At 44.3% G+C, this 18,445-nt stretch overlaps 1 protein-coding gene across 1 annotated transcript; it reads right to left on the bottom strand.

The window, feature by feature from the left end:
- Nucleotides 1–542: 542 nt before the first annotated feature.
- Nucleotides 543–17,084, bottom strand: rab33ba (RAB33B, member RAS oncogene family a; the record flags this gene model as incomplete). The annotated part of the gene is made up of 4 exons (XM_079531709.1): nucleotides 16,699–17,084; nucleotides 11,616–11,775; nucleotides 1,987–2,208; nucleotides 543–905 (listed from the first exon to the last, which is right to left on the bottom strand). Exons 1-4 carry the CDS (start codon nucleotides 16,758–16,760, stop codon nucleotides 543–545), a joined length of 807 nt encoding a protein of 268 aa, XP_079387835.1. The 5' UTR covers nucleotides 16,761–17,084.
- Between the last annotated feature and the right edge of the window lie 1,361 nt (nucleotides 17,085–18,445).

The following is an 18,445-nucleotide window of genomic DNA, read 5'->3' as shown; positions in this document are numbered from 1 at the left end:
TCCTCCTGGGGGATCACGAGGCGTTCCAAGGCCAGTGAGTCGATGTGTTTCCTCCAATTGCGCCTTGGTCTGCCCCGGGGTCTCCTCCCAGTGGGACGTGCCTCGAGGACCTCCCTAGGGAGACGCCAGAGAGGCATCCTAACCAGATGCCCCGAACCACCTCAGCTGACTCCTTTCCAGGCGAAGGAGCAGCGACTCTACTCCGAGTCTCTCTCGTGTGACTGAACTTCTCACCCTGTCTCCAAGGGAGAGTTACCACCCTGCCATTAAGCCATTCTGGGCAGGAACCCCTTTTGGTGTTTTAACTAAGCATTATGTTATACTTTAGCTATTGAAAAATAGCAGATCTACAAGCTCGTAGCGCGCCACCGAGTGGCGCGCTACGAGCTTGTAGGTCTGCTATTTTTGAAAAATCGTGAAAATGTGGCACAAATCTTTGAATATATATTCTTTCAGAAGACTTTTCGACCTAAATGGATTAACTTATATGACAAGATGGCCGCCGTGTGCATATGGTCAATACTCCCCCCCCTCGGTGTCTCTCAGCAGCTGCTGCAGGCCCAGCCCCTCCCCTCCCCCTCCTCCTCCCCCTGCTGGTTTCCATGGTAACGCCCCCCTCCCCCCCCCAGGTTGACGGTGGTGTCGGGGGGCGGGGGCTGCCTCAGCACCAGGGGCTTCTGGGACTTCAGCTTGTGAGCGACGGTCATGAAGATGGCCTCCACGTGGTCGCTGCTCCCCCGTGGCGCCGCCGCCACCGCAGGCCTGATGACATCATCACCCGTGGAGGAGGAGGCGTCCGATTGGCTGGCGGCGGCGGCGGTGGGGGGGGCGGGGCTCTTGGCGGACGTCTCGAACAGCGGCATTGAGTGGGCGTCGGCAAACTGCTGCGCCAGGTCTGTGTTCACCTGGGGGATGGGATCTATTAATAATAATAATCATTTTGGAGATATGGCTTATAGAGTAATGTCTTGCAGAGAAACAGCGAGTTGAGAAAACAGGCTTGAAAAAGGTTCACTTCTGTGGTCTCTAACATTACACCTAGCTACATGTTTAAGCATTTATTTCATATTTACATGTCTTCTGTGGACTCTAACATTACACCTAGCTACATGTTTAAGCATATATTTCATATTTACATGTCTTCTGTGGACTAACATTACACCTAGCTACATGTTTAAGCATTTATTTCATATTTACATGTCTTCTGTGGACTCTAACATTACACCTAGCTACATGTTTAAGCATTTATTTCATATTTACATGTCTTCTGTGGACTCTAACATTACACCTAGCTACATGTTTAAGCATTTATTTCATATTTACATGTCTTCTGTGGACTCTAACATTACACCTAGCTACATGTTTAAGCATTTATTTCATATTTACATGTCTTCTGTGGACTCTAACATTACACCTAGCTACATGTTTAAGCATTTATTTCATATTTACATGTCTTCTGTGGACTCTAACATTACACCTAGCTACATGTTTAAGCATTTATTTAATATTTACATGTCTTCTGTGGTCTCTAACATTACACCTATAGCTACATGTTTAAGCATATATTTAATATTTACATGTCTTCTGTGGACTCTAACATTACACCTAGCTACATGTTTAAGCATTTATTTAATATTTACATGTCTTCTGTGGTCTCTAACATTACACCTATAGCTACATGTTTAAGCATATATTTAATATTTACATGTCTTCTGTGGACTCTAACATTACACCTAGCTACATGTTTAAGCATTTATTTCATATTTACATGTCTTCTGTGGACTCTAACATTACACCTAGCTACATGTTTAAGCATATATTTCATATTTACATGTCTTCTGTGTCCTCCTTTCAACTGGTTTGCACTGTGAATATATTTGCAATCCCATAGTTGGAACGGTGGGGCGTTGCTATAGGAACCGTCGTATAGGAGTTTTAGGGAGGCGTGGTGCCTCGTTAAGGACCTCGTTAAGAGCCGTCACCCACCTGTACGGCCTCCATCAGGTCACACTTGTTCCCCACCAGGATGCGTGGCACCTCGTTGCCCAGCGCGTGCTGCCGACACTCCTCGATCCAGGCGGGCAGGCTGCGGAACGAGGCGGCGCTGGTGATGTCATAGACGAACACCACGGCGTGCACGTTGCGGTAGTAGTGCTGGACCATCGACTTCCTGAAGCGCTCCTGACCCGCCGTGTCCCACAGCTGGATCTGAGCACGCACGCGCGCACGCACGCACGCACACACACACACACACACACACACACACACGGATATGAAGAATCAACTGACTGAGAGAAAACGCTAATGTTACTGCTGCTGAATTAGTTACATTTTCAATAGAAACAGACTGTATCATTATATGACTGACTGACTGACTGTCATAAACGATACAGAGACACCTCCACGAGTCCCACGACAATATCGCTGAGACAGTGTGTTTATTTTTGGACCACAATTATTATATGAGACGATTCTAAGATCATGTTATTCTCCACAGAGAAATTATATGAGACGATTCTAAGATCATGTTATTCTCCACAGAGAAATTATATGAGACGATTCTAAGATCATGTTATTCTCCACAGAGAAATTATATGAGACGATTCTAAGATCATGTTATTCTCCACAGAGAAATGATATGAGACGATTCTAAGATCATGTTATTCTCCACAGAGAAATTATATGAGACGATTCTAAGATCATGTTATTCTCCACAGAGAAATTATATGAGACGATTCTAAGATCATGTTATTCTCCACAGAGAAATTACTTCTAATGTGAGCCGATGTTATTCTCCACAGAGAAACGACCCAGGGAATGAGGAAGTGACGTCAGGTCATCTGAACTCTATGCAACGAACCATGTACAACCCAGATTCGGCACAAACAAGGGACTAAATTATTTTCGCTCATATGCCACCAAAATGTGGAACGCCCTACCAACAGTCATTAAGACATGCGAATCCCTTGACTCCTTCAAAACCGCTCTCAAAGGGCACCTACGGATGGCTACAATTCGAAACTGGCCCCCGTAAAATCTGAATCCCCCCATCGCCCCCCCCTTTTTCCCCTCGCCCCCCCCTTTTTCCCCTCACTGTATATGTTTCTTTTCCCTTTTTACCTCCATTATGATGAATTCCTGTACTGTTCTTTGTCTATATAGAAGTGTCTATTTGTACGTCTCTAAATGTTTTGATGATTTGAACATGGTGGACCCTATTGGAAACAAGTGTAATGCTTAATTGGGTCGTCCACTCACAGTTAACAGCCTTTGTATTGAGTTTGTGCTTGAAATGTACTGTAATTCTGCAAACTGTTAATAAATTCTTCAATCAATCAATCAAACATAAACACACACAGGCACAATGTCACATGTGGTACAGACAAGAGTTTGTTTAACCCATGTTGGGCGGGAACCCCTTTTGGTGTAGCATTATGTTATGCTTTAGCTATTGAAAAATAGCAGATCTACAAGCTCGTAGTGCGCCACTCGGTGCTTGGTCTGCTATTTTTGAAAAAATCACACCCGTGTGAACTGAGTGGTGCAACTCCCCTCTCCCCTCTCCCCCACCTCTCTCTCTCTCTCTCTCTCCCTCTCTCTCATTAGCAGGCAACAGTGCAGCACTATCTCTCTGTTTCTGGCACAACAGCACCCCTACTGGTACTCATTGGTACTCGTGCTCATAGTCACATAGTCACACGTCACACACAAACATAGGTTAACACGGACATTGCTGTTCCTTGGAGTGGTTGCACCACTCAAAAATCGAAGAATGACTGACATAGAAAACATAGCTTTTTCAGAAAACTGTCAGGATGTAGAAGACGTTTTTAGAATCTGATCTCAGGTCAAAATGGGTATAGAAGTGTGTATATAAATATACACTCTGAGCATTAGAATACTCTGTATCGCATTAGAATACTCTGTATCGCATTAGAATACTCTGTATCGCATTAGAATACTCTGTATCGCATTAGAATACTCTGTATCGCATTAGAATACTCTGTGTGGTGTAGGAGAGATCATTGATAGCTGGGCTGATACTGTAGGTGTGATAACTACACCGTCAGAATACAGCACTACACTGTCAGAATACAGCACTACACTGTCAGAATACAGCACTACACTGTGTCAGAATACAGCACTACACTGTCAGAATACAGCACTACACTGTCAGAATACAGCACTACACTGTCAGAATACAGCACTACACTGTCAGAATACAGCACTACACCGTCAGAATACAGCACTACACCGTCAGAATACAGCACTACACTGTCAGAATACAGCACTACACTGTCAGAATACAGCACTACACTGTCAGAATACAGCACTACACTGTCAGAATACAGCACTACACTGTCAGAATACAGCACTACACCGTCAGAATACAGCACTACACCGTCAGAATACAGCACTACACCGTCAGAATACAGCACTACACTGTCAGAATACAGCACTACACTGTCAGAATACAGCACTACACTGTCAGAATACAGCACTACACTGTCAGAATACAGCACTACACTGTCAGAATACAGCACTACACTGTCAGAATACAGCACTACACTGTCAGAATACAGCACTACACTGTCAGAATACAGCACTACACCGTCAGAATACAGCACTACACCGTCAGAATACAGCACTACACCGTCAGAATACAGCACTACACCGTCAGAATACAGCACTACACCGTCAGAATACAGCACTACACCGTCAGAATACAGCACTACACCGTCAGAATACAGCACTACACTGTGTCAGAATACAGCACTACACTGTCAGAATACAGCACTACACTGTCAGAATACAGCACTACACTGTCAGAATACAGCACTACACTGTCAGAATACAGCACTACACCGTCAGAATACAGCACTACACTGTCAGAATACAGCACTACACTGTCAGAATACAGCACTACACTGTCAGAATACAGCACTACACCGTCAGAATACAGCACTACACCGTCAGAATACAGCACTACACCGTCAGAATACAGCACTACACCGTCAGAATACAGCACTACACTGTGTCAGAATACAGCACTACACCGTCAGAATACAGCACTACACTGTCAGAATACAGCACTACACCGTCAGAATACAGCACTACACTGTCAGAATACAGCACTACACTGTCAGAATACAGCACTACACTGTCAGAATACAGCACTACACTGTCAGAATACAGCACTACACTGTCAGAATACAGCACTACACTGTCAGAATACAGCACTACACTGTCAGAATACAGCACTACACCGTCAGAATACAGCACTACACCGTCAGAATACAGCACTACACTGTCAGAATACAGCACTACACTGTCAGAATACAGCACTACACTGTCAGAATACAGCACTACACTGTCAGAATACAGCACTACACTGTCAGAATACAGCACTACACCGTCAGAATACAGCACTACACCGTCAGAATACAGCACTACACCGTCAGAATACAGCACTACACTGTCAGAATACAGCACTACACTGTCAGAATACAGCACTACACTGTCAGAATACAGCACTACACTGTCAGAATACAGCACTACACTGTCAGAATACAGCACTACACTGTCAGAATACAGCACTACACTGTCAGAATACAGCACTACACTGTCAGAATACAGCACTACACCGTCAGAATACAGCACTACACCGTCAGAATACAGCACTACACCGTCAGAATACAGCACTACACCGTCAGAATACAGCACTACACCGTCAGAATACAGCACTACACCGTCAGAATACAGCACTACACCGTCAGAATACAGCACTACACTGTCAGAATACAGCACTACACTGTCAGAATACAGCACTACACTGTCAGAATACAGCACTACACTGTCAGAATACAGCACTACACTGTCAGAATACAGCACTACACCGTCAGAATACAGCACTACACTGTCAGAATACAGCACTACACTGTCAGAATACAGCACTACACTGTCAGAATACAGCACTACACCGTCAGAATACAGCACTACACCGTCAGAATACAGCACTACACCGTCAGAATACAGCACTACACCGTCAGAATACAGCACTACACTGTGTCAGAATACAGCACTACACCGTCAGAATACAGCACTACACTGTCAGAATACAGCACTACACCGTCAGAATACAGCACTACACCGTCAGAATACAGCACTACACCGTCAGAATACAGCACTACACCGTCAGAATACAGCACTACACCGTCAGAATACAGCACTACACCGTCAGAATACAGCACTACACTGTCAGAATACAGCACTACACTGTCAGAATACAGCACTACACTGTCAGAATACAGCACTACACTGTGTCAGAATACAGCACTACACTGTCAGAATACAGCACTACACTGTCAGAATACAGCACTACACTGTCAGAATACAGCACTACACTGTCAGAATACAGCACTACACTGTCAGAATACAGCACTACACCGTCAGAATACAGCACTACACTGTCAGAATACAGCACTACACCGTCAGAATACAGCACTACACCGTCAGAATACAGCACTACACTGTCAGAATACAGCACTACACCGTCAGAATACAGCACTACACCGTCAGAATACAGCACTACACCGTCAGAATACAGCACTACACCGTCAGAATACAGCACTACACTGTCAGAATACAGCACTACACTGTCAGAATACAGCACTACACTGTCAGAATACAGCACTACACTGTCAGAATACAGCACTACACTGTCAGAATACAGCACTACACTGTCAGAATACAGCACTACACTGTGTCAGAATACAGCACTACACTGTCAGAATACAGCACTACACTGTCAGAATACAGCACTACACTGTCAGAATACAGCACTACACTGTCAGAATACAGCACTTTACTGTCAGAATACAGCACTACACCGTCAGAATACAGCACTACACTGTCAGAATACAGCACTACACCGTCAGAATACAGCACTACACTGTCAGAATACAGCACTACACCATCAGAATACAGCAATACACCGTCAGAATACAGCACTACACCATCAGAATACAGCAATACACCGTCAGAGTACAGCACTACACTGTGTCAGAATACAGCACTACACTGTCAGAATACAGCACTACACCATCAGAATACAGCACTACACCGTCAGAATACAGCACTACACTGTGTCAGAATACAGCACTACACCGTCAGAATACAGCACTACACTGTCAGAATACAGCACTACACCGTCAGAATACAGCACTACACTGTGTCAGAATACAGCACTACACCGTCAGAATACAGCACTACACCATCAGAATACAGCACTACACTGTCAGAATACAGCACTACACTGTCAGAATACAGCACTACACTGTCAGAATACAGCACTACACTGTCAGAATAGAGCACTACACCGTCAGAATACAGCACTACACTGTCAGAATACAGCACTACACTGTGTCAGAATACAGCACTACACTGTCAGAATACAGCACTACACTGTCAGAATACAGCACTACACCGTCAGAATACAGCACTACACTGTCAGAATACAGCACTACACTGTCAGAATACAGCACTACACTGTCAGAATACAGCACTGCACTGTCAGAATACAGCACTACACTGTGTCAGAATACAGCACTACACTGTCAGAATACAGCACTACACCGTCAGAATACAGCACTACACCATCAGAATACAGCACTACACTGTCAGAATACAGCACTACACTGTGTCAGAATACAGCACTACACCATCAGAATACAGCACTACACTGTCAGAATACAGCACTACACCATCAGAATACAGCACTACACTGTCAGAATACAGCACTACACTGTCAGAATACAGCACTACACTGTGTCAGAATACAGCACTACACTGTCAGAATACAGCACTACACTGTCAGAATACAGCACTACACCGTCAGAATACAGCACTACACTGTCAGAATACAGCACTACACTGTCAGAATACAGCACTACACTGTCAGTATACAGCACTACACTGTCAGAATACAGCACTACAGTCAGAATACAGCACTACAGTCAGAATACAGCACTACACTGTCAGAATACAGCACTACACCGTCAGAATACAGCACTACACCGTCAGAATACAGCACTGCACCGTCAGAATACAGCACTACACTGTCAGAATACAGCACTACACTGTCAGAATACAGCACTACAGTCAGAATACAGCACTACAGTCAGAATACAGCACTACACTGTCAGAATACAGCACTACACTGTCAGAATACAGCACTACACTGTCAGAATACAGCACTACACTGTCAGAATACAGCACTACACCGTCAGAATACAGCACTACACCGTCAGAATACAGCACTACACTGTGTCAGAATACAGCACTACACTGTCAGAATACAGCACTACACTGTGTCAGAATACAGCACTACACTGTGTCAGAATACAGCACTACACTGTCAGAATACAGCACTACACCATCAGAATACAGCACTACACTGTCAGAATACAGCACTACACTGTCAGAATACAGCACTACACTGTGTCAGAATACAGCACTACACTGTGTCAGAATACAGCACTACACTGTCAGAATACAGCACTACACTGTCAGAATACAGCACTACACTGTGTCAGAATACAGCACTACACTGTCAGAATACAGCACTACACTGTCAGAATAAAGCACTACACTGTCAGAATACAGCACTACACTGTCAGAATACAGCACTACACTGTCAGAATACAGCACTACACTGTCAGAATATAGCACTACACTGTGTCAGAATACAGCACTACACTGTCAGAATACAGCACTACACTGTCAGAATACAGCACTACACTGTCAGAATACAGCACTATACTGTCAGAATACAGCACTACACTGTCAGAATACAGCACTACACCGTCAGAATACAGCACTACACCGTCAGAATACAGCACTACACTGTGTCAGAATACAACACTACACTGTCAGAATACAGCACTACACTGTGTCAGAATACAGCACTACACTGTCAGAATACAACACTACACTGTCAGAATACAGCACTACACTGTCAGAATACAGCACTACACCGTCAGAATACAGCACTACACTGTGTCAGAATACAGCACTACACTGTCAGAATACAGCACTACACTGTCAGAATACAGCACTACACTGTCAGAATACAGCACTACACTGTGTCAGAATACAGCACTACACTGTCAGAATACAGCACTACACTGTCAGAATACAGCACTACACCGTCAGAATACAGCACTACACTGTGTCAGAATACAGCACTACACTGTGTCAGAATACAACACTACACTGTCAGAATACAGCACTACACTGTCAGAATACAGCACTACACTGTCCGAATACAGCACTACACTGTCCGAATACAGCACTACACTGTCAGAATACAGCACTACACTGTCAGAATACAGCACTACACTGTGTCAGAATACAGCACTACACTGTCAGAATACAGCACTACACTGTCAGAATACAGCACTACACTGTCAGAATACAGCACTACACTGTCAGAATACAGCACTACACTGTCAGAATACAGCACTACACTGTCAGAATACAGCACTACACTGTCAGAATACAGCACTACACTGTCAGAATACAGCACTACACTGTGTCAGAATACAGCACTACACTGTCAGAATACAGCACTACACCATCAGAATACAGCACTACACCGTCAGAATACAGCACTACACTGTGTCAGAATACAGCACTACACTGTCAGAATACAGCACTACACTGTCAGAATACAGCACTACACTGTCAGAATACAGCACTACACTGTCAGAATACAGCACTACACTGTCAGAATACAGCACTACACTGTCAGAATACAGCACTACACTGTCAGAATACAGCACTACACTGTCAGAATACAGCACTACACCGTCAGAATACAGCACTACACCGTCAGAATACAGCACTACACCGTCAGAATACAGCACTACACCGTCAGAATACAGCACTACACTGTCAGAATACAGCACTACACCGTCAGAATACAGCACTACACCGTCAGAATACAGCACTACACTGTCAGAATACAGCACTACACTGTCAGAATACAGCACTACACTGTCAGAATACAGCACTACACTGTCAGAATACAGCACTACACCGTCAGAATACAGCACTACACCGTCAGAATACAGCACTACACCATCAGAATACAGCACTACACCGTCAGAATACAGCACTACACTGTCAGAATACAGCACTACACCGTCAGAATACAGCACTACACTGTCAGAATACAGCACTACACTGTCAGAATACAGCACTACACCATCAGAATACAGCACTACACCGTCAGAATACAGCACTACACTGTCAGAATACAATGACAACCCTAAAGAGACCAACACACAGGGAGTCATACTGAACAATGACAACCCTAAAGAGACCGACGCACAGGGAGTCATACTGAACAACCCTAAAGAGGCCGACGCACAGGGAGTCATACTGAACAACCCTAAAGAGGCCGACGCACAGGGAGTCATACTGAACAACCCTAAAGAGACCGACGCACAGGGAGTCATACTGAACAACCCTAAAGAGACCAACACACAGGGAGTCATACTGAACAACCCTAAAGAGACCAACACACAGGGAGTCATACTGAACAACCCTAAAGAGACCGACGCACAGGGAGTCATACTGAACAACCCTAATGAGGCCGACACACAGGGAGTCATACTGAACAACCCTAAAGAGACCGACGCACAGGGAGTCATACTAAACAACCCTAAAGAGACCGACGCACAGGGAGTCATACTGAACAACCCTAAAGAGACCAACACACAGGGAGTCATACTGAACAACCCTAAAGAGACCAACACACAGGGAGTCATACTAAACAACCCTAAAGAGACCGACGCACAGGGAGTCATACTAAACAACCCTAAAGAGACCGACGCACAGGGAGTCATACTAAACAACCCTAAAGAGACCGACGCACAGGGAGTCATACTAAACAACCCTAAAGAGACCGACGCACAGGGAGTCATACTGAACAACCCTAAAGAGACCGACGCACAGGGAGTCATACTAAACAACCCTAAAGAGACCGACGCACAGGGAGTCATACTAAACAACCCTAAAGAGGCCGACGCACAGGGAGTCATACTAAACAACCCTAAAGAGGCCGACGCACAGGGAGTCATACTGAACAACCCTAAAGAGGCCGACGCACAGGGAGTCATACTGAACAATGACAACACGGATATGAAGAATCAACTGAGACATGACTGAGACAAAACGCTAATGTTACTGCTGCTGAATTAGTTACATTTTCACTAGAAGACTGTATCATATATGAGTGACTGACTGTCATAAACGATACAGAGACCCTAACTGCTCAGGCCCAGCCTGGCCCGGCCCTAACTGGGACTAATTAGCATAGATTTTAGGCCCGACTTTAGGCCCAGAGTAACAGTGAAACGCCAGTCAGCACCATCATAATAGATAAATAGTAAATACACAAACAGACAGAACAAAAGTATTATATTTAGTTTGGACATACGGTCTCTCACTCAGACGCATTGTGAGTGTGGTTACACCACTCAATAGTCCATGGACTTTGCATAGACTAACTCATGTGAATTGATACAGTACAGTACAGTACAGTACAGTACCTTGATCTTCTCTCCATCGATGTCCACCAGCCTCTCTCTGAAGTCCACTCCTATGGTGGCCTCGGTCTTGGACGGGAAGCGACCCGCACAGAACCGGTACGTCAGGCACGTCTTCCCCACGCCCGAGTCTCCGATCACGATGATCTTAAAGATCCTGGTCCTGGGGAGGACGAGGAGGAGGAGGGTTATTAAAGATCCTGGTCCTGGGGAGGACGAGGAGGGTTATTAGAGATCCTGGTCCTGGGGAGGATGAGGAGGGTTATTAGAGATCCTGGTCCTGGGGAGGACGAGGAGGAGGGTTATTACAGATCCTGGTCCTGGGGAGGACGAGGAGGGTTATTAAAGATCCTGGTCCTGGGGAGGACGAGGAGGGTTATTACAGATCCTGGTCCTGGGGAGGACGAGGAGGGTTATTAAAGATCCTGGTCCTGGGGAGGACGAGGAGGGTTATTAGAGATCCTGGTCCTGGGGAGGATGAGGAGGGTTATTAAAGATCCTGGTCCTGGGGAGGATGAGGAGGGTTATTAAAGATCCTGGTCCTGGGGAGGACGAGGAGGGTTATTAAAAATCCTGATCCTGGGGAGGACGAGGGTTATTAAAGATCCTGGTCCTGGGGAGGACGAGGAGGGTTGTTAAAGATCCTGGTCCTGGGGAGGACGAGGAGGGTTATCGTCACAATTATTACACAGTCGCCAGATCGCAATTATTATTCAAGATCACAATTATTGTGTATTTGTGTGTACCAAATGTCAGATGATTTTTATTGGCCATTGGCCAAACATTTTTCTAAAATAGCATAAATAGCAGATCTACAAACCTACAAGAGACGCAGCTGTGTCCAAAGTGCGGCCCGTGGGCCAAATGCGGCCCTGGGGCGAATTTTCTACGGCCCGTAGCTTCATACCTTCATACCTGAACGGCCCGCCCAACAGTATGGGACATTTTTACTAGAGATGTCCCGATACTGTATCGGTATCGGGAAAAGTATCGGATCTGCCCTTATTTTTCATATCGGGTCATATCGGTATCGGTGAATATGCCAGCCGATCCGACACAGGGGTAAGGGCGGGGTCGACACTATGCCAGTCTAACCAGTGATCCCACACAGGGGTAAGGGGTCGACACTATGCCAGTCTAACCAGCGATCCCACACAGAGGTAAGGGGTTGACACTATGCCAGTCTAACCAGTGATCCCACACAGGGGTAAGGGGTCGACACTATGCCAGTCTAACCAGCGATCCGACACAGGGGTAAGGGGTCGACACTATGCCAGTCTAACCAGTGATCCCACACAGGGGTAAGGGGTCGACACTATGCCAGTCTAACCAGTGATCCCACACAGGGGTAAGGGGTCGACACTATGCCAGTCTAACCACCGATCCCACACAGGGGTAAGGGGTTGACACTATGCCAGTCTAACCAGTGATCCCACACAGGGGTAAGGGGTTGACACTATGCCAGTCTAACCAGTGATCCCACACAGGGGTAAGGGGTTGACACTATGCCAGTCTAACCAGTGATCCCACACAGGGGTAAGGGGTTGACACTATACCAGTCTAACCAGCGATCCCACACAGGGGTAAGGAAGGGGTTGACACTATGGCAGGTAAATAAAATGTTGGGACATGTGGAGTTTGCTTTGGAGTTGCCCAAACTGCAAGTGCACATTTGAGTGAGGAGTCTGCTATAAACACAACACAAGATACAGGTCCATCCCATGTAATTACAATATTTTGTAAAAGTAAATTTTCTTCCGTAATATTCAAAAAGTGAAACTTTCATATATTCTCAATTCATTGTGCATAAAGTGAAGTATTTAAAACCTTTTTTTGTTTTAATCTTGATGATTATGGCGTACATCTCATGAAAATCAAAAGATCACACCTTCCTCTTGATAATACAACCTAGATTGTGGGGGTCGGGTCAGGCCAGTTGGCTGGTCAGTTAAGCACAGTAATACCATGGTCAGTACACCATTGATTGATTGATTGAAATATTTATTATCAGTTTGCAGAATTACAGTACATTTCAAGCACAAACTCAATACAAAGACTGTTAACTGTGAGTGGACAACCCAATTAAGCACTACACTTGTTTACAAGAGGGTCCACCTTGTTCAATTCATCAAAACATTTAGAACGTACAAATAGACACTACTATATATAGTCAAAGAACAGAACAGGAATTCATCATAAAGTTACTAGTAGTTTTAACACATTAATACCATGTTCAGTACACCAGTTACTAGTAGTTTTAACACAGTAATAACATGGTCAGTACACCAGTTACTAGTAGTTTTAACACAGTAATAACATGGTCAGTACACTAGTTACTAGTAGTTTTAACACAGTAATACCATGGTCAGTACACCAGTTACTAGTAGTTTTAACACAGTAATACCATGGTCAGTACACCAGTTACTAGTAGTTTTAACACAGTAATACCATGGTCAGTACACCAGTTACTAGTAGTTTTAACCCATTCTGGGCGGGAACCCCTTTTGGTGTTAGCATTATGTTATGCTTTAGCTATTGAAAAATAGCAGATCTACAAGCTCATAGCGTGCCACCGAGTGGCGCGCTATGAGCTTGTAGGTCTGCTATTTTTGAAAAATCGAAGAACGACTCAACACAACCATCTATTATGATATTTCACAGCGCTGTGAGCCGTACATTGACAAGCTTTATGTTGATGCTGATCTTCCTTTTCCAGCAGCATGTGTTGAGACACACACCTGACAAAAGACCATTGACATTAAATATTGATGATGATAGTTAAATAAAAAAATTACATTTTCATGTGATTTGAAATGCCTTTAAATTATACTTGTGTTGAGCATTGAGCTACTAATTGAGACTGAAGTAATTACAGCAGGTCATGTTTGCATGTTGTGGAATTATAAACAGCTGAAACCAATATATCAGTATGCTGACATTAACCTGAGGGCCACATTAAGTGAAGGTGGGGGCCGCATGTGGCCCCCGGGCCGCCAGTTGCCCATGTATAGTGTATATGATGATTTTTATACAGCTTTTTGTCCCCCACACGTCTGAAGATTTGCCATTGACAAATTGAATGAAATGACTAGGTCAACATCCCGATAAATATGACTTAAATTAAACAATAAAACATGAAACGACATTGAAGGGAAAATGTACGTCATATGTAGGCGAGCAAATCAGCTAACCAATCGCAGGCAACAGGCATTCTGATTGGCCAGTATGAGATATGATGCATGATGATGTACGATGACAAAAGCGCCCCTCACTTCACATGGGTGTGATTTTTCTTTTGCATAGTACTGTATATTATATTTGTACATCTTTAAATGTTCTGATGAATTGAAATTGGAGGACCCTGATGTAAACATTTTTCAGGTTTCATCCTCAGTGACAGTTTTCATATTGTTTTGTATCTGAACTTCCGTTTTGAAATGTAGGATACCCATTACCCATTCTACATGCTGTTGTTAATATTCACTCACTCAATCAATCAATCAATCAGATTAATTCATTTAAATCAGTGGTTTCCTAAACTTTTTCATGTCAAGGACCCCCAAATTGACACTAATTATCCCGCGGACTCCCGTTTGAAAACATATTCCAGGGCCCCCCCCCCACGAGAGAAGATTTTTACGGCTCTAGCAGTGATTCTCAACCTGTTTAATTTCAAGGACCCCCAGTTTGACATGCATTAGTCTACGGACCCCCATTTAATGACATTTCAATCTCTGGGACCCCCAATTTATATTGTAAAATCAATGCTAATGTAACTCTGAGAGTGTACAAATGGAACCAAATGGACCCCTTAGGGTCCATTTGGTTTCATTTGTACGCCTTCAGAGTTACAAACCCATAAGGGTCCATTTGGTTCCATTTGTACACTCTCAGAGTTACAGACCCATAAGGGTCCATTTGGTTCCATTTGTACACTCTCTGAGTTACAGGCCCATAAGGGTCCATTTGGTTCCATTTGTACACTCTCTGAGTTACAGGCCCATAAGGGTCCATTTGGTTCCATTTGTACACTCTCAGAGTTACAGACCCATAAGGGTCCATGTGGTTCCATTTGTACACTCTCAGAGTTACAGACCCATAAGGGTCCATTTGGTTCCATTTCTACACTCTCAGAGTTACAGACCCATAAGGGTCCATGTGGTTCCATTTGTACACTCTCAGAGTTACAGGCCCATAAGGGTCCATTTGGTTCCATTTGTACACTCTCAGAGTTACAGACCCATGAGGGTCCATTTGGTTATATTTGTACACTCTCAGAGTTACAGACCCATAAAGGTCCATTTGGTTCCAAACTACCATTTAGCTGGGGACCCCTAGCCGCAATTTGCAACTCTAGATTTTTTTATAATGGGATGAATCTAGAGTTGCAATACCCTCCATTGACTCCCCACTCATCATTTTGCGTTTGCGATCTGCTTGTCTTAAACGACGTTAAACTCACCAACATTGCAGCTGTAGTCCAAGCTTGAATTATTCTCTTTCAATCTGCAAAGCTTGTTTTTCATAAAAATCCCCCGTAGACATGTTATGAGCTACTTTCTGTCAAGAAATTCTGTGCAAGTGATTATTTTTCTAAGTGCTGGAGTTTGGAAGCGCTCGTCGTAAGTCACTGAACGTCCCTGCATGCATCTGTTTCGCATTTGCACAGAATGCAGGAGGCAGCAGCGCGACCCCTTAAAAAAAACGAGCGCTTCCAAACTCCAACATTTCTTCTTCTTGACAGAAAGTAGCTCATAACATGTCTACGGGGGATTTTTATGAAAAACAAGCTTTGCAGATTGAAAGAGAATAATTCAAGCTTGGACTACAGCTGCAATGTTGGTGAGTTTAACGTCGTTTAAGACAAGCAGATCGCAAACGCAAAATGATGAGTGGGGAGTCAATGGAGGGTATTGCAACTCTAGATTCATCCCATTATAAAACAATCTAGAGTTGCAAATTGCGGCTAGGGGACCCCCTGGAACTCCCTCAAGGACCCCTGGGGGACAGACAGTGATGGACAGTGGGGGTCCGCGGACCCCTGATATAAAGGTGTAATACAAGTAATAAAAGTGCCACAGGTTACCTGGGAGGTGGCAGAGAGGAAGCTGTGAACCCTGGCACTGATCCTTGATGCACACCCGCCATGATCGATCAATCCACCTGATCGGTGATTATCGATCCAGGTGTATCGATGTGTTACCCGATCTATCGATCTATGTATCGATCTCCCTGGGAGAGTGAAGTAGTGTCTATCTAGGCTAGCCGAGAGGCTACACAGATTAGCCTCCTCCTACAACACAACGTCATCATAATGAACCTGAATGACATGCAGATCAATCAATGATCACAATGATCGATATTCATATCATTATGGTTAAAACGTGCATCATAATCTAATGATAATTATAGTTATGATACATAATATTAAATCACTTCTGTGTGTGTCTGCAGGAGACACGTATAGAACTGTTGTCAACCTCCTCCTCTCCTCTCGCGAGATTACCAACAACAACAAGTAAAGGCTGCGCACCGAAAACTTCAGATCTCCAAGCTCCACGGCGCGTCCCCGTCCATTGCTGTGGAGCTTGGAGATCTGCGCCGTGTGCCGATGCTGCGCCGCAGCGCCGGACGCACGCACGCACACTCACACACACGCACACGCACGCACACACACACACACACACACACACACAGTCACACGCACACGCACACACACACACACACACACACACACACACACAAACTCACACACACACACACACCGGGGAGTAGGGTACTTTTCGTCCTTGTTTATTTGTGTGAGGAGTGACGTTACCACAAGAATATTTATACATTATACATAATTATTGCAGTGGTTTGTTTTTAAACCCTTTTCACATCAAGGTCCATCGTTTATGTAGAACTAGTCCTGTTGTAGGGTAGGAGGATAGGAATCAGACAGGTTTATAAGACTGCTGGTTTATTGCGTTCTTCACACATCGGGGGTATCATTACTAGCCTGGTTAATAAACCAGACCGAATCAGCCGTTGGCAAAAAAAAGTTGCCTACCAGCGGATAGTGTTGTGTGATATTAGTCTGGCTTATTAGCCAGGCTATATCATTACAACTGGCCTGAATGCATGAACCTGTCACTCAAAACACCGGTACCTGTAAGTAACGCCCACCGAAGTACGGCGGCTCTACACGGACAAACATAATCATTTAGTCAAATGATCTACAGTTTATTCTGCATTTGAGCCACGGAACCCACTGTATATGTTTCCTTTCCCTTTTTACCTCCATTATGATGAATTCCAGTTCTGTTCTTTGTCTATATCAGGGGTGGGCAACTTTGACGATGGCGAGGGCCAATATATTTCCACACTCACTCCAGAGGGCCACAGTGCATGCATATTACTGTCGTAGCAAAAATAGCTGATCTACAAGCTCAAAACGCGTCGCAATGCGACGCGTTTTGAGCTTGTAGATCAGCTATTTTTGCTATTTTTGAATTGGAATCCTGAAAAATAACCTTTTTTATTGAATTTAAAATGCATTTAGTTATAGTTATGTTAACTTTCTGAAATGTTAACATAAAAATTGTTATAACATTTTAATACTAGTCATGAAGTAATTAAAGCGGGAATTTGGAATTGTAAATCAATACTATATCAGTATTCTGATATTAACCTGCGGGCCGCATTAAGTGAAGGTGGGGGCCGCATGTGGCCCCCGGGCCGCCAGTTGCCCACCCCTGGTCTATATAGAAGTGTCTATTTGTACGTCTCTAAATGTTTTTGATGAATTGAACATGGTGGACCCTCTTGTAAACAAGTGTAATGCTTAATTG

This window comes from Electrona antarctica (assembly GCF_951216825.1).
Source record: "Electrona antarctica genome assembly, contig: scaffold_251, whole genome shotgun sequence".
NCBI classification, from domain to species: Eukaryota; Metazoa; Chordata; class Actinopteri; order Myctophiformes; family Myctophidae; genus Electrona; species Electrona antarctica.
The sequence above is the reverse complement of the archived record's forward strand: the minus strand, read 5'-3'. Positions and strand labels throughout refer to the sequence as shown.